Source organism: Gallus gallus, chromosome 7 (genome assembly GCF_016699485.2).
Source record: "Gallus gallus isolate bGalGal1 chromosome 7, bGalGal1.mat.broiler.GRCg7b, whole genome shotgun sequence".
NCBI lineage: Eukaryota > Metazoa > Chordata > Aves > Galliformes > Phasianidae > Gallus > Gallus gallus.
The window spans coordinates 1,121,216-1,142,626 of NC_052538.1; the positions used below are offsets into that span (position 1 = coordinate 1,121,216).

Sequence of the window (21,411 nt, forward strand, 5' to 3'; positions counted from 1 at the left end):
TGCAAAGTACCTAGTACCATTTTTGTCCAGTTTCCCATGTTTGTACTGGGGCAGTCCTGTGTCAGTATTTGGCAAGAGAGCAGTGCAATTATCACAGTTTTAAATGAGTAACATATGAGAACTAAGGTTGCCAAGACCTCCTAGAGAAAAGTAGATATATATCTATGCATTTATTTATAAAGTGGAGAACTATGCCTTGAGCTTTAAGGATAAAATACAAAAAAAAGGGAGTCGTACTTTTGAGCTTTCTGGCTTGGACTTCTGAATGGGAAATTGTTATTGACTATATTTTCTACAGATCTGTACAGAGAGTATAACCATCACTTTGTCATCCCTTTACTATCCCATTCGGTAGTCTCATTGTTTGACAACACACAAAGAATCAAGCAATTGAGAATTCTTTTCTGGATGGATATTTTTAGGAAAAAAAAAAAAGTCACCTTTGCATTGGTAGAAAAATAACTGAAATACTTAAAAACAATTTTAAAAACCCCTACTTGCAGCAAGCATATTACACTTCTTGCCAAAGTGCTTTGAAATAGAGCTCAGTATCTTATCTTAATTATTTAATGGCATGTTTGTATTTGATATTATGCTTAAAGTGAAATAATAATTAAAAAAAAATACATTTGAAGTGGGCCAATGCTATTGGAAAGTTCAGTACATGCAGTGTGGATGTTGAAAATAGAAGGAGAATGTTCACAGCATGCTCAAAACCAGAAAATCCTACATTTTTCATGCAAGCTTTTCTTTCTGAATTATCTTAGCTGTGAGCCTACTGATGTGGTCAGTCCAAACTGAAGAGATTTGTTAGAACAAACTGAAACTGGAATCTTCCTCAAGTGTGACTTCTGTGGTCTCCTCTTTAAGACCTATGATGCATGCTAGAAAGTCTCCCAAGTGTTCCAGTATGCTTTTTCAAAGCGGCCCAAATGCAGTGCAGATGTGGCTGTAGGCTGTTAGATGATACTTATTAGCGGTCCTTGTTATTTTACGCCACTTTCCAAAGATTAAAATTCTTCATTGATATTTACTTAAGATTAACTTCCCTGAATCCAAGTTCTTAATTTGAACCTGCCTAAGATTTTAATTTTGATCTGTATTTAAGTCTTGTTAGAGAACCGACAGTATAAAGGTATTGAATTCTCCCTCTACCTCATCATGTCTATCACATGCAGGACATAGCAGGGACTGGATGAACGGGCAGAAAAACAGTGTGAATATTTCATTTCTTTCTAACATAATCATGTGCTCTCCGCAAATCTAAGCGATCACTTCAAATTGATATACTTATTCCGATTTTTCAGAGGATTTGCTTTTGGCATTTTTAGTTAATGTTCAAGTCTAGGATTGGAGGAGTTGAAAGGGCAGCTTGCCACAACCTTTAAACAAGACATGAGCTGCAGCTGATGAAGCTTAAGTGCTCTAAATCTTTAGAAAGCACAGGTAGCTGGATTTGGATTGACCTTGGTTCGTGCTGTGCACTTTGTACTTTGAAATACTCCTTCATGCATTAACTAGCCAAGCTTTTTTTTCCTATTGGCATGATATGTTATTTGCATGCTGCTAAAGTATGTTTTTGATCCAATATCCATATGAAAATTGAAATTAAATTTGTACTATTTCAATTCTAAAACATATAAGACTACAGCTGTAGTACCAGTTGATTGAACCAATAATTAAGAATTATTTGCTTTATCTTCTGTAATCTTACCACATATTCTTGTATTTCTTGCCTAGTATCTATCTATAAATCTCATTAAATGTAGTCAATAATAATGTTTTTAGTTTCTATAAAGTATGTTATGCCTCCAGGAAGACAAAAGAGAATTTCATTTTTATTTATTTATTTATTTTAATCCTGTAGGAAAACACTTAGTTACTAAGTTAAATTTGGAAAGGAGCTCAATCAAAGAAAATAAGGCTTCTTCTCTATGTGTTGGATTTGTTGTTTGTTTTTAAGTTTGCTATTGAGGAAGATTTTTACCTTATGGAAATAATTTTATATTCAGAAAAAGCACAAGACTTCCAGAAACTGTTTATATGTTCTCCCTTTTCACCCACAGAAGTTACATGTTACAAGCTGTGTGTCTGAAATGAGTGAGACAGCTAAACAGAGACTAGGACTCAAGCCGGTGAATAATGTCACTCAAATGAAACAAAGATGCTATTTCCTAAAGGAATCCAGTGACATGATCTTATGAAAAAACAGAGTTTGTGTGAGAGGGTGGATGGGGACAAAGAAAGAAATATTCCAGGTGAAGTCTGTTGGTTGTGGGTTGCTTTCTCACTTTGTTGTTTGCTATTTAATCATTATTTATTGATTTATGCAGAACTTCAGATTTGTTTTTTCCTGCTATGACAGTTGAAAGTTCAGACCCCTCAAGTTCCTTCTGTTGTTACGTTTTTAAGAATGAAAGTAAATGGACAAAACAGTAAGCAGACTGGTTAATAGAGCATTTGTCTGAAACCATTTTCTTTTCAGTTGCAGCCCTTATTGCTAATATACTGGTGTTTCTCACGTCTGTCTTCAGTTTTTGCTTTTCTGCATTAATTCTTTATGGTATTGGTATATTCTCAATAAAATGTTAAGCTTTAATAAGATGGTGTTGTTTGATCGAAGGCTGTTTCAGGATAGATTATCTCTGTTTGTAAAGCAAACCCACATTTTAATGATCTTTTCTTTACCAAATTCACATCTGTTTATGACTTTGGTGCTTGTTGATGTGCATATAGGCACAATTTAAGAGTCTTGCAGGGAGTGAAGTTAAGGTTAGGGAGAGATTACTTTTTTCCAAGAACAACATTAATTACATTATGATACAGAGCAGTTGTACAAAGCTTTGACATTTCTTCTAATGTTTTTTTTTTTTTTAAGGGCTTTAGTTCCTTTCTGTGTTAAGCTGCTTAACTGTATGTGTACTGAGATACAGTGTAGCGTTTGAAATTAGAACATTTCCAAAATATAGTGTCAGTATCTTCTAATACAGCAATCTTCTAACTTAAGATATATTCTGAGAAATCTATAATCACTGACATTTTAATTATTTTAGTCTGTCTTTCCTGTGTTTCTATGGAATCTACATTAAAATGAAAACTTTTAAAAGTTTTCATGAATATTTCATGAATATAGAAAAACATGAATATACTTTTCACTTTTGATAACTGCTTAGGTTCTCTTCAGTATTTTACTCCAATCCAGATAAAATGTATGTCTAATAATCATAGCCTTTTTTATTGTGTGGTCCGTCAGCTACATCTTGTCCATTAATAATGGGAAAATTTGCTCTGTCACAGAACTAGCTGAACTATCATTCATTGAATATGATTTGGGGCTGAAGTGAATTGAACTTGTCCCACATACCAGATTCAGGCCATACTGGTACTTGAGCAGTTGACTTCTGAGGGCTTTTTACTTTGTCATGCATATAAAAATGCAGAAGGAAGTCCTAGATATAACTTTTTTTTTTTAGCATATTTTTGTCTTTCTTCAGGATAGTTTTGTTAGAAGAGCTTGAAAAATGAATAGATTTCTGACAGTATGAGTAGTTCCACTCACAGTACTCCTGTGAGCTTGTGTTATTAGCCAGTTATTGGCTGTGGAGTGAGTAGACAAGAAAAGATGAGACACGAAAAGAATCTCGTTCTAGTAACAGTGAAAATCGTGGTGTCAGTTGTGGAGGATTTTGTTAATTATAGTAGGATGGGAAGAAGTTTACTTTAGCTGAATTAATAACACAGCTTCCTTTTTGGGAACTAGGGATAGCATATTCTTTTTAGAAATAAGATCAGTGTGCTGAGGATAATCAACCACCAGATATATTTGTGAGAGCATGTTGTACATTCTTTGTGATTTTGTATCTGTAAATCAAGATTAGATCTTAAATATCATATGGCTGGTAATTGAATGAAGTGAAAGAGTTAAAGAATTCTATAGTTGGAATTTCAGAAAAGGTCTAATTAGACAGTCAAAAAGGTTTACTTGACTGTTAACATCTATTAGTCAATGAAGCAACAACCCTTCAGATTTTTTCTTGGAGAGCTGAACAGAAAATGAAATTTGTAATGCATAGTTTGATTGCAAAGTGGAGGAAATACAGATTTTGTCAGAGGAAATGGAGGAAATGTCAGATTTTTTGAATAAACAAAATAAGAGAATTCATAAAGTCTTTCAACAGTGGAAAGACATAGTAGATACGTTTAGCTTCAAGCCTGGATCTGGAATGAAATCTGTGAAAGCTATACTTTAATGGGATTTGAGAACTCAGTCTTTTTTTTCCTATGTAGGTGGGGAAAGGTTATACTAGCTTTCGTGGTGCAAAGCCAATTTTTCAGTTTTATCACCCAGGAATCAATGAGATGGAAGACTAGGCAGATTACTTTAGATAAAACTATCTCCTGATTATTACAGGGCTAAGTTTTCTTACTTGCTTGCCCATCAGCAAGGATTTTTCAAATGCTTCTGTAATGTTTTATCACCTCTCTTTTGATGATTTTGTTATACCAGCATAGTGAAGACAGACAATATAGTATTATTACACACTTCTGTGTATTATCTACTGGAGAGCAAATTAAGTGACCTCATCAATAATGGCAATGTTGTTTTAGTGAATGTAATGATGGTGGAAATGTGAGATTATCACACTGCTGATATGATCAATTAAAAAAAAATTAAGTAATAATAATAACTAAAGGAAGAAGGAGGAAAAAAATAACAAACAACAACAACAAACACAACAAAAAAACAGAGGTGAAGGAATAAAACTCCAGGGAGGATTTTTTCCAGTACCTCAGCATTTTTCAAGAAGGCAGCCCCTGTTGGCATTTTCTGTCAACTGATATCCTCTCGTTGCTTTAAATAACATATACACTTCTACAGCTTTTGAAAATTTGAGTAGCAACCTGGTTTGGTGTTCTGTGTCTTTCAGTTCTTCTGCCGATGCTGGAGAATTGTGAATGTGGCAAAAGATATTTTGATTTTTTTTAAGCTTCAGAACATGCTACAGCTGAAAATAAAAGTTAACGGAGATTCACTGTGAAAGTATGGCCATTATTTGCATTGCTTTTTCTTCAGATTGGAAATCTGAAAGAATAAACCTAGACTAACATTCTGTGTATTTTGCTCAATACTGTAGAATACTAAGAACCAAGGTGCTTTAATTTCAAGCTTTCAATGCTCTCAGTATGACATGTACAGGTTTTGGGGACGACTTTTTTCAAGGCTATAAATGATAGGAGCTGTGCAAGACACTTTCTCAGCTCAGTTATGAGCATCTCAGTTGTAGTATCAGAGGTTACTTTTTTGACTTTTACTTAAACTATTTGAATAACTTTTACTTGCCTTCTGACACATGTCACGACGCCATTGCTGAGTTAGGAGAGGTGTTTGAATGGATTCTTCCTGCCATCTCTCAAATTAAGTGGGTTTTTTTTTTTGTTTATTAATGTAGTTTAGGTGATATGTGATGTTACTTGTCAAACTCATGGTAGTACTGAAATCAAATGCTCGCATCTCTAAGGCACACTCTGTAACATTTTATTTATAATCTCTCTTTAAATCATGTTCTGAAATGCACACTGTATGGAAAACTAACTATTCATGTGTTTGTATTTTAGAAGGTTTGTGTCAGTGTGTCACTTTTTAAAGTACTTCTGAATTCTGGAAATAGCAGTTTTCGTTCTTGACCATGTTTTGTTGTTGTTATGGATTAGTATTATTACTTGTATTCCAGTGTAACTTGGGTAAATAAAAAGCTGACGTTACTTAAAATGATCAATGATCTATGGACAAAAAATGAAGGCTAATTAAAAAGGGGGAAAAATAGAGAAGGAAAAGGAAAAAGCTTGAATTAACTGATAGTTTATTGCTTTTGCAGGTATTAAGGGTTTTACGTGTAATTCAAGCCCATCACTTTGCTCTGGAGTTAATTTCAAGATCCAGTGACACAGTAAGTAAATCCTGACCGTTACCAGCATGGATTGCATTTTAATAAGAAAATTACATTCTAGGCACACAATCTGAAATGCAGATTAAACTCTGCAAGCTGGCACTTTGCACCTAAGATCTATGAAATAATAATGATAAAAGACAGATTTTGCAAAAAATACATTCTGTTGATGTGGGCTTAAAGAAACACTTTGTGTTTTTGCCATAATTTTCTTTCCTAAAGAGTTACCTTTATTCCAGTTCCAAATATTCCAGATACTATTTCTAGGCTTGTTATTATCTATAAGTTTTATGAATTTTGCATCTTATGTTAATTTCAATGTTTTTTTTTTTTTGTCATTTATTGAAAAATTATTGACTTGACATTTAGAATTGCTCTAGCATAATGTAAAAATATACTGCAATACCCTTCAAAATTACTGTTACCCCAATGTTTTATGAGCTCACTGGTTTCAATTTTACTTCTTAATCCATGATTAAATGACAGTTGCTGCTGTGTTGCTTGGTAATGAGTTGTAGTTAAACTGGTTAAACATAGTGTATTATCCTTAAATTTTCTTACAAGGATCTGGATTTCCTTGGGTACTGATTCAACCACGTGATGTTTTTTGAGTGTATTGCTGGTTTTATTAGTGTACGTGGGGAAGACAAACTGTAACAGATTTTTTCCACCTCTTTATCTCAAATGGATAAGGAAAAGAGGAGAGAAGGGTTTACTCTTCACAGTGTAGTGACATAGCAAGGGCAGTTGTCGAAAACTATAAAAATAATTGTACTTTTTAAGATGAGCAAGATGCATGCCAGGTAATATGAGAAAATATCACAGCAAAACTTCATGTTTTGTAGTATGAGATATTAAGACACAATATATATTCCTGCAGCATATATAACAGATCATTTATTTCTAGAGAGAGATTACTTTGTGCTACTGGTTACTGTGTTGTGCTTTTCTGTTCTTTGGATAAAAGGGTCAATTGTAAATGTTATTTGAACCTCTGCCAAAAAGTCAGATTTGGACAAGTGTTGCAAAGAATGAATAAAGAAAGAAACATTAAAACATGTGAGCTGATAAATTATTCCCTAAAGTCTAAAAGAAGAATTAATATCTGTTGCTTGGTGTGGCTTTCAAATTTTTTATGGGATGAATACAAATGTCTGGCACAGCAGACTTTCTTGCTTGAGGGCACGTGGCAATGTGGCAGCTAGACCATCCCTCCAGCACCAAGACAAAAAAGGGCAGTTAGTAACCAGCAGGACATTATGACACTTCTGAAATTGAAACCAGAAATACTGCTTTTCATCAAACTCTCTGATACCTAGTTCAGAACAGATATTGCTTTAAATGGAGTAGGAGAAGTCTGACTGGGGAGACTCTGTGTGATCTGACCTAAGTTTGGAAACCTGTACAGTAGTCCAGGACTGAGGAAAATATGTTGGAGTCTTGGCCATAATGCAATCTGATCTTGTTAAATGTCTCAGAATTGATGATTCAATAGTAATAATTCAATTTAATGATTGTGTGTCGAGAATGTGGTTCTGCATAAATAGCCAGCCATGTTAGAACATTGTTCAGATATCATACAATCACAGAATCATAGGGATTTGAAGGGATTTCTGGATAACACCTATTCCAATTCCAATCCCTCCTCCCTTAAAGCAAGTTCCCTACAGTAGATTACAAAGGGAAGTGTCCAGGTGAGTTTTGAGTATCTCCAAAGAAGGAGTCTCCAGAGACTCTTTAGAGAATGTGGGCTTAGCCCTCTGCTCTGGATTGCTGAAATAGAATGCTTATATTTTGTGCAGTCTTGTGGAGTTTGTGGACATGAACAATGTATTACTCTGCTGAAAAAATGTGTAGAGTTCTGCTGCCGTTGTCCTGGCCTGTGGCAGTATCAGTGTCCCTTTTGGTTCGCTTCAAGCCTTTGTTGTACAAGAGTTATTAAATTCCTTGGCTATCAGGCAGTGTGTGTGTTCTTCCTCTGCATGGTGAAAATTGACCTGCTTTGCTAAAAAAAACTTCCATCTGTATCACATATTGTCCGTACATAAAATTGCTTCTTAATGACTTGACTTTTCATATTGCATACTGATTAATTGCCTGTGATGTAATTCTTAACTTTCAAATCCTGTTCATGCAAAGTACAGCTATGCTATACTTCCACAGAATCAAATAATGCTGCCATGTTAACGTCTTAATTCCTCAGTGGCGCTATACTTTATACCTACCTGATATCATTGTTTGTTTCTTTATTTTCTTTTCTGATTTTTCCTTATTTTTTTCTTAGATTACTTTATTTTGCCAGCTAGTTTCACCTCACAGGTTTCTCTTTGGCCCAGTCTACTGAAACACCTCAATAATTTGATTAGTATGTTTAGTTCCTAGAAGGTATTGCATATAAGGATTAAAAAAAAAAAAAAAACTAACTCAAAAAACAGCTATTAAGTAAATACTACAAAACCATGATGTTAATGACTTGCATGGAATACTAACTATGCACTAAAATAGGCCAAAACTGGGGCATACCTCCCTTCACACCCCCCAGTGACTGATCTGCTTTTCTGAGTAGCGGACCTAAAATCTTCTAGAGCCAGACAGCTGCAGAGATTTGCCAGATGTTGAAGTATCTTTATGCCTGCAAGGTGTTAAATGTTCAGTGTTTCACTGCATTCCACTGAAACACCTCTTACTTTGGAGGAAGAGAGATGCTCTCACAGGTGTAGCCACTGTAACACCAGAATTTCAGTGTAGTTCTTTCATATTATATATACTTTTCAAAAAATATTTATTCTGTGGACAAGTGACTTTTTTCTGTAGCCATAGCAGGGTACCACGCGTACAAAATGCTTGCTATGTTACAGCTGAGCAACATTTTAAAACAGATGTGGTGGTGTTTTTTTTATCTTTTGCAAAATCGAAGTACCAAAACTCTGTGTATATCAGATGGACAGTGAGTGAATAAATGACAATTCCTGTCCTGGTTCTTTCTTCATCCTATACTTACTTACCTGTACTGCCTGTTTAACTTGAGTTGCATATCTTCTAACAGAGCAGGGTTTCATTGCCTTAATGATAAAGCTACACTGAGTAGACACTATTTTCAAGTCTATTTTGAAATAAAAGCTAGGCAGGTTTTTTTTCTAGACACTTTGAAGGTATTAGCATAAAGGAAAAAGCTCCATCAGCAAGCTAGGAAGAAAATTCCAGGCTGGTTGTGCTCTGTACAGCAAGACTGCCTTCTTCAGAGCTGCAGTGCCTTTCTTTGATTCCAGAGGCATGGAAAGTAGGTTGGTATGCACTGATGAAGGGGGAAAAAAGTATTTTTTCCCACTTTTATCTCTCAGTGAAAGCTACCAGCAAAGACACAAATGCTTCTTCAAAATAACTAGCAGGTAACCAATTTAAGCATTGTGAAGTGTCATGGTTTTCACCAAACAGAAGTAATCAGTTTCCAATAACCTAACAGTTTGGTGTTAAGCACATGCCCAATGATATGCTCAATACCCAGGCATTATTTAACTGACTAGTCAGTGCCCCCTTAATTCCATAAGCAGAAAAAACTGGTAGGCCATTACTTATGCAGATATTTGGCTAATCATTTTTCTGGTATCTCCTGCAAGCAGAAGATTGACAGCTGAGGAAGATTTTGATAAGAAAATCAAATGTGTATACTCCCTGTAAAAATCTATGGACCTTACTTAGATGATACATGTATACATATGATACATAGGCTTTCTTTAGCAAAAGGCAATTTAGTTTTTGGAAAAAAAAAGAATGTTTACTGAGAGGCTAACCTAATTTAGCATGAGTATTTTTATTTCCAAAAATACATGTAAAAATCTCTGTAGGGGTTCGTCTTTAAATAAATGTGTCTCTTCCTTTGGGCAATTGCAACTTTTCTGGGTTATTTTTTTTTTTCCTTCTTTCCAGCTGGCCTGTCCACCTGCTTGCTACTCGTGTCCAAAAAACACAGTTGAAAAACCGGTGAGATTTTTTTAAACAACAGAACACACTAGTCATGACAATGCCTGTGTTCTTGATTATTTGTTAAATTTTGACACAACCTGCCAGTAAATTGCCTACTGACCTGTATCACTGAATGCACTAATGGACTTCATGTTGAGAAACAAAATCATAATAGTAGTGTAGAAGAAAAGAAAGATTAAACTGTATGTGTTCTTGTGCATGTATTCACAAATATTACTTTCCTCATGAATGACCTATTACTCAGAAAGATGCTTTGTGTTGTTTTCTCATTAAATTTGACCTCATCTGAACCACACTAGAAGAAATTAAGTGAACCTTGAGTTTTAAAAAATACTGTTGCCCTGTTGCCTGAATGAATATACATCCTCTTGCATACCTATCTGGAACAAGTCCTGAAAAAAATTCATTTTTCTTTAACTTCAGCGTTTGAAGAATTATAACCCCATTCTGGATCCATGTCCTACTCAAGTCCTTTTTATTGATTATATGTCGGCACTTCAACTTTTCTTTTGCTAGTTCATCATTAAAGGAATAAAAATGAGAGAAAAGTTTGTAATTTCGCATGCTTCAGATTAAGTCATCTGTAGTTCTGCTTTGTAGGCTTGATAAATGAAATGGATACAGTAGTGCAGTTTTGGGATTCCTGTGCTTAAGTGCAAATAACTATCGCCTCATTCCCTTCTGCAGAACATAAAGAAGGGGAATTAAGTTATTTCTTTAAAGCATAACTGAAAAATTTTTGCAACTTTGATCCTCAAAATAAGCAAAAAATGTTTCCGAGAATGATTTGCATTCAAAAATTCCTCTGTTCTGACTAGGTAGGAAATGCAACACAGTCATTATGATACTTCACACGCTGCAGACCTGTGACATCCTTCTGTTCCAAGTAAAGGAATATTCTTAGTTTCTGCAGTTTTCTAGATAACAATGTGTTGAGTTCTCCATGTTCAGCATTTCAGAACAGTGCTCTTCCCACTACTTATCTGGCACTTCCAGTCTATACAGAAAACTGAAAGCACAAGACTGCATGTACTCAAATAAGCATTTAAAAATAGCAGTTAGCAAAATTATTCATACTCAGAAGAAATCACAGCTTGTGAGTGAAATGTATGATGCAGCCTTTTTTCTTTGAATATTAATTCAAACGTACACACACAAAAAAAAAATCTTTTTTTTCTAATACATGTTCTCTGATCTCACTCGTGTATCTTTCACTCATGAGAGGTAGACCAGCAGAACTACTAGAGATCTCTACTACTAGAGTTTCTGACTTAAGTAATGTGAGAGTATGCTTTATTTACAGTGTCAGTGTGATGGTTTTCCATTGAAAACAATGGATTGTAAATCCTTGTAAACTCTTTTAGTGTTAAGATTACATACTCAGTCAAGAGGATTGTCTATGTATTATCACTGAATGGCAAAGCCTGTTCAAAGCATATTATGGTTGTAATCACTGCCTCACCTGATAACAATTTCTTTCCCTTTAGGTTATTGATAGGCAGCTGAAACAGCAAAGAAAGCAAACAGCTTGTAGTAACCTTGATTCATAGATCTTGCATGTATTCATTTGGCCTCCTGCCCTCCTCACCTCATATCACATACTTACCATTATCTCAGGAAAGAAATCAAGGTTTCTGATTGGACTTTGACTACCCTTGTACAGCTCTCTTCCTTGATTCAGTAGGTTCTCTGGTGATGATCAGAAATGGTTGTTCAGCTTATGTTCAGATGTTGAGAGGAATTTCTTCATTATCTGTATTATTGCAAGTAGTTTGTATTAAGAGCTTCCTTATGCAAGCAATGGCAGCTTGCATGTATGAGGATTATTCTGTGAAATAAATGTGTATGCTTGCGTTAGAATAGTCATCCAGTGTATTAGAGCTGACTATGTACTACAGTATCGTGGCTTTGGATGGGTTTTGTTACCCTGAAGTGTAAGGAAGGAAATATTATGACCCCTACTCTCCCACGTGCTGTAAAGAAATCAAATAAGCTGTCAGGTTTCTGCCAGAATCTAAAAGAGATTTGTATGGTATTGGAAAGAAATTGTGGAGGATCAAATAGAAATACAGAGTAATACTTAATCTTCTTTTCCCAACAGCACCTAAGCTTTATGAAAAATCCTTCTTCTCTATGCGTTTTCTTATTAAAAAGGTCTAATTCAGGGAATGTGGATGGAGACTTCAACTCCTGATCCAGTTTCACAATGATTAATGAAGATTGCTTACTAGTCTCACAAAATTAGTACCAAAAGGAAATCTCATTGGTAAATAACATACCACCTGTAGGTTTTTTTTTTTTTTTTTTTGTGATGATGAGTTTTGATTTTGTATTGTCTTTCATAGTGATTATGAAAAAGTTTTTATGTGAATGTGGTATTTCAGTGGGAGATGCTTGTCATATAAAACTACTCCTCGACTAACTAGTATTTTACAGAAATTAAATTGGATGTTTTCCTTAGAAACCATATGAATTTTCACATCTTAAATAGAACTTCTTTGAGAACAGCTGTGTTTAACTATGTTTTATGAAGGATGTATGTAGTTCCAATGAATAACTTGCAAAAATACTGTTTTATCTTGTTATTGATGCAGCATCATTCTATTGTCAATGTAAAGATACCATCAGCCTTCTGCAGATCGCACTCATTTTGCTAACATTTCCAATGTGACTTTTCCTCTGGTAGTGCTGTTAGTAAATATTTCACTTGAACTGGTTGGCATTAATTTATTCATTACTATTACAAAATTATTATGGATAGATTCATTTGATTCATTAATCCACTTACTGACCAATATACTTTTGCCAATGAGAGAAAAATGCAGTAGTAAGTACAGTTTAATGTAGATTCCTGTGAAATATTTTTCTCCTTTGAAAAAATACTTTCTTCTTGCAGTATTATTACTCATGTGTTTTAGAGATAAGCACGTGTTTAAGAGCCTTGGCTGGTCAGCATCCCAGATGTTTACTCTTCATTTCGAAAAGATTAAGCCCAAATGGAAAACTCTTGTGAATAGCATTATGTTCCGTTTCCTGTCTCTTGAGACAGGCAATCTTGCAAAAGATCTTTTTAAAGATTTTTATTTTTGTTGGTGCACCATGAAACTGTTTCTCATAGGAAGTGTGTTGAACCCTGTATATTAGTTGAAGTCATTTCTCTACCAAAGAAAGGAGCTGCTGACTGCAGCTGGAAATTCTGGAAATTCTGTATTGACGCTGCCAGTACTTCATGGTTTCAGTGCAGATCTGTTAATTGGTCCAGCCTGTGACTTAGTGAAACACCTCTAACTTCATCTTCTTCTGGTATGTAATAAAATCCAAAGATGTAAAAATGTTGTGAATTTCTAGATGCTTATGGATAAGGTTGCATTATAAACATTTTTTGTAAATTTTCATTGGAACTATTTTGATTTTCTATTTACATAATCTCATACTTCCTTTATCTGATAGGAATTCTTCATCCATTGTCCTTTTTATAACCAGTCTCTTCAGGATAAAACTGACATTTAGACTTCCTATCCATGTTTAATCTGCTCATAATGTATTACTTCTTCTCAGTTGCTGGAAAAAATATTAGTATTAGGAAAATGAGATTTTTGTCTCACTGCTAGGCAGCATGAACTTTGCTGAAGGTGGATTGGTATTCTGTTACCTGAGAAGCACTGACTGTCCTTAGCTTTGTGGAGAGTATAAGCATGGCACAGGACAGACAATTGTCCAATGCCTTCTAGTAGTTGTAGTTGCTGTGTAAATAATCCTCTGGTAGGTAGGTGCACTGCAGTAGGAATGTCACATAGGAGCAATTGGCTGTTTTCAGTAGTCTGCTTGCTTCTCATGAGAACACCTCAGGAGCTTGTTAGGTGTAGATAGGTTTTCTAAGATAACAGCTGAAGACAGTCAAATTGTGTGCAGCATATTCAAGAAATGTTCTCTGCATCTTCTAAAGAAGACTTTTCCTCTCCAAGTATATGCTTGGGCTGTCTGTAAGCCAGTGAGTTGGGGAAGTAGTGACCAGGCTCAGGGAATAGTGCAGGTCTTCATTATAGGAGATGATCATAATGCTTTGTTCTGTTTTTCTACCAGTCCTCCAGTTTGGTGGTCCGCTGGTTGTATTTTCTTTCTATAGCTGGTATAGTCATTAGGTGTGAGCACGAGGATGGAACATACAAATAACAATGAGGGCAAGCATGCAGAAGAGCTGCTCTAGGCAAGAGCATAATGATGTGGTGTTTGAAGTGGGGTTAGCAGAAGGAAGCAGATTTGACTTTGCAGCAGAGAGGGCTGAGGGGTAGATTCAAATTTGGAAAGTTTGTCATTACTAGCTGCTTAGACTTCCCTGAGCTGGCAGCAGTTCATGGTGTCCTCAGCTGCCATTTCCTACAGTTACTCACCCTCTCAAAATACTTTTCTGAAAGCATATTGTGAAACTCCTGCTGTTGCTCCTTATGTCATGGTCTGAGCATCTCTCATGCCTACTTTATTTTCCAGCCATATCATAGAGGAGTATTCAGCCTCGCAGGTTGTGAGAAGCTGTTGTGTTTAAAAACAGAAAAACAAAATGTCATAGAAGACTACTTAGGCTCTCTTCAGAGAAGCCTCTATAGCCAGTGGCTTCCAGTAAAATTCACAACAGAGAAAATAATTTTCATTTCTGTTCATCATTTATTAAGACAAAGGATGTACAGACATGCTCATAACTTTCTCAGAAATCAGTAGAAAGTACAAAGACAGTAAATAATGCTCATTCTTGGTCATCTATCTAAATGTGGGTACCACTGAGTTTTGTTTCAGTTAATTTAAACAAGAGATGGAAACAGTTGAATACTGCTATGACAGTACATCTATAGTTGATAACTGTAATGCTGATATAATGCGTATCAAGGGGGTTTGGAAAAGTATCTATAAGAAGGCTGACTTCTTACTAATGCATGTTCAAGTTACTCAAGCTTGAAGATTACAAATGTAGATTGATGTTTCTCTTACTGTTTAGCTTTTCCTCAAGCCAACTAAGGCAAGAGATGTTGTAATACTTTCAATAGCTACTCATTACATTTAATTTTTTATATAGACCTACCTAGCAAAATATTTTGGAATGTTTTTTAGAAATATTATGTCAATGTTATATATGCATACATGCATACATATAATTATGGTATTATTGTGTATATATTTATATATATATGTTTGTGTGTATATATGCTAACAGAATTGTGCATTTTTGTATATATATAAATATATCCAGAAATAAAGCTCTCATTAGAGCAACAAAAGCAAAGAATGTGCATGCTTTCTCACTAAAAGAGAAACAGTTCTGAAATGAAATGGAAACTGAGCTAGTACAATGGTCTGTTTTTCCTCAAAGCATAAATTTATCCTAAGGCCTGATCTCTGTCTAGAATAAAAGTCATTCAAACTTCATCCTGAACAGGAAAGAAATCCTTTAAAAAAATAAAAATAGGTAAATTTACCTCTTGTTTCCAGATAAAATAACTACTTAGTGCTGCAACAGTGACATCCAGTGACTAAGCCAGGAAGTTTTAGACTTAATCTACATTTTTATGAGTGCTAAAGGACGTAGATGGAAAGGGAGCCTTATTTCCTAAGATTCTTAGTGAAATACTGAACTGATGATAAGTAGGGGATGCATGAGAATGGAAAACACAATGAATAGGTGATTAATTAAAATTATGTAGAAGTTGAATTAGCCGATACGTCTTTCCGAATTTGACATGGTGTATGAGTCAAGTGAGGAATAAATTAATTTAAAACAATTATTTCTCCACTGAGACATTTTTTATTGAGTTCGTGCAGCATTTCATGTATGTTTGGATAGTTCAAATATAACAAGAGTTCAACCGGCAATACCTTTTATGTATTTTGCTTCAGATAAGATCTACCTTAGAGATAAATACTGCTGTATGATGGAAAATACTTTCCATTTTTATCAAATAAATGAAATAAAGGCCAAAAAGAATTAAGAAATTTTTCATGTGTAACAAAGGTGACAAAATTCATACCACTCTTTAATTCCTGATTCTATTTTAATTAAAGTCAATGTGAATTTTGTAATGCAATTCAAATCTCACATAGCTTCTGGCTATAGAGAATGAGTGGTATCTGGTACTGACCTGACCCCCTACTTCCTCAGTTATTCAAATTTTTTTGTTGGTACTGATTCTTCAAATACTGCTATTATTCAAAATGCTATGTGATATATTCTGTACTTTGTTATTGTTGTAATTGTACTGAAGAAGTATCTTGTGTCTGGGCTTTTCAAAAAGGTAGTGATGAAAGCTAATTATGTAGAATTTCAGCTTTAAAGCGTGGTCCAAGTTTCCAACTATTTTACCATTTGGAAATTAGTGAATGAAGACATAATTGTAAAATTATGTAAGATCATAAATAGAGAAATAAACTGAAGAACCGATTAAGAACTGACAGCACAACTTTAAGAACAAGTTTAAAGTCCGTGCAGTGGAAGTTATGATGTGCTTACTTGCTCAAGACTCAGTAGTCCTTCTGGGCCTCTGCTTCAAATTACTAAGAAGCATGGTACATCCTCTGGCTCAGAAATGTAGGCTACTCTCAATCACATTTTAAAGCAGAATGGACTAAAATAATGGGAAAACTTGAAAAATAGAAAACTTGAAAAAATATTTAAAAGAGATTTTAGAGTACTGCAAAAATAAAGTTACAGTGATGTACCTTTTGGCTCAGAAAAATGGGGTACGTACTGTGTTTATCAGAAGTGCCGTCCACAAGCAGACCCAGCTTGCTAAAGAGACTAAGAGATCAAAACTCATGATGAGACAGTGCATTTAGTGTTATTTATCATAAAGCTTCTTGTACTGAAGTAGTAGTTAAACAGGAACTCTGATTCAGCTCAAAGTTTCTTTCTTTTTTTTTTTTTTTTTTTTTTACCTGAAAAGCAGATTTAGATAAGTAGGATATTTTAAAGAATGAGAAAGGGAGCAGCTGTCCAGCTAAAACAAGAATTTCAAAGTTTCTCACATCTGGCCCTTTGGCAAGAGGTAATAGTTTTTGACCAGTGATACCAGGAAAAGGATACATTTTAAAAGCAGGTGCTGAATGTACTCCTTGCTCCTTCTGAAACAGCTCCAGTATTTCCGAGGGAGAAACTTTGCATCCCGTAAGGAATGGATCTGATTAGCAGTTTCCTCTCATCTGTCATTTCCTTTCCTCTTCTCACCCCTATCTAAACCTCCAAAACATACACATTCCTTAGCTTGTTATGAGTGCTGTTTCCCAGACATTTAAGGTTGCAGTGAATAGTAGTATTTGAAGAGTCTACCTTTGGAGATGAGTCATGAAGTGAGAACAGAAACATTGTCCGCAAATGCATTTTCCTTATTGAGATAGTACAATACTCCGTTATCAGAATACACAACCACCCTTTCTGTTCATTCCAATTTTAGTCTATAGAAAACACTAAAGATAGCCATGGTTTCTTTGTAAGAACAGGAAGTTACAGAACAGGGAGGAAAAGGGGAGGAGTGTGTTGTATTGACAGGTCTTCAAGGGCCAGCTGCTGGGTTCTTATTATCCTTTCATGGTTTTTTTTTCATGGTTTTTAATGTGAGTTTTAAATATTAAATGATTTAAAGACCACAACATCAAATAACAAAAGAGATATGGTACAGAACAGTTGTCAGAGCCGCTTGCAGAACTCCATCTTATTAAAAGGAGCTTACCTAAATTTCCTCTTTTTTAACTCAGAAACAGTCTTGAAGTCACATGTCATTGCATATAGATGACCTCAGATGGAAAAACAAGCATATTCTTCATTCACTTCAGCTGCCTTAAAAAGGATTAACTAATTGCAAAATAATGTAATGTTTGACTACAAAACTAACTAGCTGTGCAAATGTGGAGTCTGTGCTAGGTAGTTGATACCCAGCTTACATCATTTTGCTGTGGCACGTCATTGTGCATAGAAAATAACAGCAACATTTTGTCCTTTCAGAAGTTCTGCAAGCGCAACATCTTCTGCACTGAGGAAAAGTCCTTTTGGAGCTTTTGCCATATATGATGATAGTGACTACGACCTCTCACCTTTTACTTTTTAAGATCAGTGGGACAAGCCAACCATGCTGATGGTGTCTTTCCTGTAAGGTTGCTGTCTAGTTCCTTATGAAGATTGAGAATAGTTTCTTATGAGGTTTGAGAAATTCTTGTATTTATTCACCCAATCCAAGCACAAAGAAAATGTATTAAGTTATGATTTAATTTATTAAAGGCTGGAGACAGGATGCTTTTCTATGGAAATTTGTAAAAGAATTAAGCAATGGAAAAATGAACTGGTATCACTAGGGGGCAATAAAATATCAGAAATATTTATATTGCTGAAGAAGAATGTAAGCAGTGTCACACCCTCACTAACAGAGCCACTTGTGTTATGACCTGAAGAACAGCTTGCATAGGCAAATACTTCTGTGTTTCTCCAACTGTGTTTTATTGCCAGTCTTGTCTCATGGATTATAGATTTCTCTAAAATAACGTATATGTATATTATTGCATATAATGTGTACTGTATATGCATACATAAAACTTAGCGTATAATTCTGTATTGCTTTGCCTGCATTTTGTCTCAGTAAAATAGCAATATTTGATATCTGCATATAATTTTTGTTTCTGAACACCACTGCATTCAAGTATAACATTTTGCTAAGACTTATCAATTTTGCACGAATAAAGTAAAGCTTCATAGTACTGGAAAATTTGAATCTGAAGCTCACTCTGTCCCTTTTAGCCTCTGTAATCTTCAACTGAGACTGATGACAGAGATTCCAGATGACTGCTGCTCCAGTACTCTTCAGCTATGAGGTTAGTTATTAACCATTTTCTTTCTATCTTCCTGATGTCCTGCTGATATCATATATCTGTGTACTGGTAGAAAGTTAAGGAGGCCATTAAAAAAAAATGGAGCTGTAAGACCATTTCTGGGGCACAGTTACGGTATAAACTATGTTTGTGTCAGATCTTTTAATGGAAATTCTTTGGAGATATGTATGCTCTTGAAAGCATTTAGAAGCACTGGTCTTGTTTGCTGTCCTTCAGGCCTTTCTGCTGGGCTTTTCCTGCTCTTCTCCAATCTGTGATGTTCTGGGGTGTACTACATGAGTAGAAAGCTATCCTGGCTATAGGATAATAATCACATAAACACTCTCTGGACTTTACTTTGAATTTCAAACCCTTATTCATTTCAAAATAGGCCAGCAGAAAGTAGCATGCAAAGTGGACTGGAATATTATTTTGCACGCTAACTCTGAGTGACCCAAGCAAGATTTCTGGGGAAATGAAGAAATGGTGCTGATACATTATGATAGAAACCTGCCAAAATGTTTTGCATATTCTCTAAATAAATCAACATTTCTCATTAAAACAAAAAATGCCCACTTTAAGTTAAGACCAGGTCAAGTCCCTAGATTTGAAATATTTGTGGACAGGCGGGGTAAATTAAGCCCACTCAGTATCCAGTGTGGCTGCGCACAAAGCAGTTCCAATGTAGTTACCTTGTATAGTGGAGTAAATTTGAATTTCTGTTCATCCATGTAAATGAATTCTAAGAATATTAGAATGATGATGCGCGTCATTTTTGGGAACCTAGTTGATTTTATTTCTATTATAAATTTACAGGCAGATTTTTTTAAAAAATCATTTTATCATTTTAGTATATCTGTTTTGGTCCATCTTACTTGTGACCCTTAGAGAGATGTACAGATAGCACTACCAGATATCAGTTCCTAATGCATGGGCCCCCAAAATGTTTTTCAAAGGTTTTATGTTACAAACATGACAGAGTGACTGCTTCCGTTTGGCTAGCTTCTCCTGAAAGGGATTGCTCTCCCCTTTATCTGAGCTAGGAGCTGGTAATAAGTAACTGTATAGCAGAACCCAACCCTCAATATTTAAGCTGCACCTTTACATTTTGAGTGCTTCTAGTCCACTTTGGGGAAGGTAATCCATTTGATTATTGACCCAGTCAATCGTTGGTCAACTCATCTGGCTACCGACTTTGCCCTGAGATGCGTTGCAGACATACTTACAATCCAGGAACAACAGACAGAATATCCAAAATGCTACTGGAAGCACTTCTGTTTCTTTCAGAACAAATAAGCCTGTTAATTGGCTGTGAGAAATTTCCTATCTGTTTCAGGATGTTGATGGACATGCAAATATAAATCCTCCATGAAAGTGATTTGACTCTCTTGTTTGTCTTTGCCTGGAAATAATTAGTTGGTTACAGCTGCTGATTGTATAAGTTATTGTTCTTCATCTGTTTCTTCTGGCTCTGTTGCTATTAAATTCGCTACTTGTGACATTCCCATTGTGTTGTGTCCAGGAATATGATTCTAGTCTACTGTCTTGATATGGACAAGTTAAATGTCTCTGTCTTGCAGGAGTTCTGTGGCTGAGGAAAGGCTTGTATATTGTAACTATGTTTACCTTTAGTTTTAGCACATACTAGCATATTTCATAGAAAGACTGCATATATTTTACTAAAGGCAGCATAGCCAGTCTTCAGATACTGCAGTGAATGTAGTCTTGATCTAGTGTGCTAGCATGGCTTTATTTAAAAATGGATAAACATTAAAAAAACAAACAAACACAAACAAAAAAAGACACCACAGTCATAAACTACAATGTCTCTATCTTAGATATGCAGTGAATAAGGCATCCTCCTGAATCAACATCTGCTAGGAGCAAATAATAGAATATTCTACAGTCTGTATGTTGTTCTTTAAAAGTGTATTTCGAGATAGCTAGTGCTCTTTAGAAAGCAATTGCTCTGAACTGCAGGCAGATCTGAAAACCTCAAACAGGAAACTTCCCGGCTGCTGCTGCGGATCTCTGACTTCTACCCAGAGTAAACCTCTGTGCTCTATGAAAGCAACGACGATTAGCTGGTGAATCAACAGGCAGGGGGCTGCTCTAAGAAGATCAGATTGCAGTTTTGCCCTTGTAGTTTTACACCACACCCCCACATATTATCTTAAATGTGAATTAGTAGGGGAGGATCACATTCAGCACTGATTCAGGAATTCTTTCTGAGTTCAAGAACTGTTTCTAGGAGTTCGGTAAGTACTTTGTAATATACTTTGTTTTTAAATTCTTTTCTTTTTTTTTTTTTTTAGCTGTTAGAAAAGTGTCTGCTGTTAGGTTTTCTTTAGAATGTGATAGATGCAGTACTCAAATATTTACTTTCAAAGTCCAGCAATATGTTCTGCAAAAAGGGAGACTTCTGTATAGAGATTTGAAACAGGACAGTAATTAATGTAGCTTTACAGATATTAATGCAACTCATCTTTGGTTGTCAGAATGCCAGATTAAGGTATTTTTAGTTCCAAATAAGTTTAAGATATTTCAAAGAAAGCCATTAGTTGCAGTTTGAAGGGAAAAAAGAAAAAAAAATGCTCTAATTAAAACAATTCCTCTTGTCCAGCAACTTCAAGGGGGG

At 35.2% G+C, this 21,411-nt stretch overlaps 1 protein-coding gene across 50 annotated transcripts in view; it reads left to right on the forward strand.

The window, feature by feature from the left end:
• The window catches only part of TFPI (tissue factor pathway inhibitor), a 187,039-nt gene that overhangs the window by 138,354 nt on the left and 27,274 nt on the right, over positions 1 to 21,411 (forward strand). For 15 of the 50 annotated variants that reach the window (XM_046943972.1, XM_046943996.1, XM_046944000.1 and 12 more), the window contains 3 exons: positions 5,877 to 5,948; positions 17,917 to 18,111; positions 18,703 to 18,776. In XM_046943972.1, coding sequence (XP_046799928.1) covers positions 18,772 to 18,776 — 5 coding nt within the window. In that variant the 5' untranslated portion in view covers positions 5,877 to 5,948; positions 17,917 to 18,111; positions 18,703 to 18,771. Of the gene's footprint in view, positions 1 to 5,876; positions 5,949 to 9,875; positions 9,930 to 17,916; positions 18,112 to 18,702; positions 18,777 to 21,411 lie in introns of all 50 variants that reach the window. The other 35 variants (XM_046944012.1, XM_046943982.1, XM_046943983.1 and 32 more) reach the window with 6 other exon arrangements.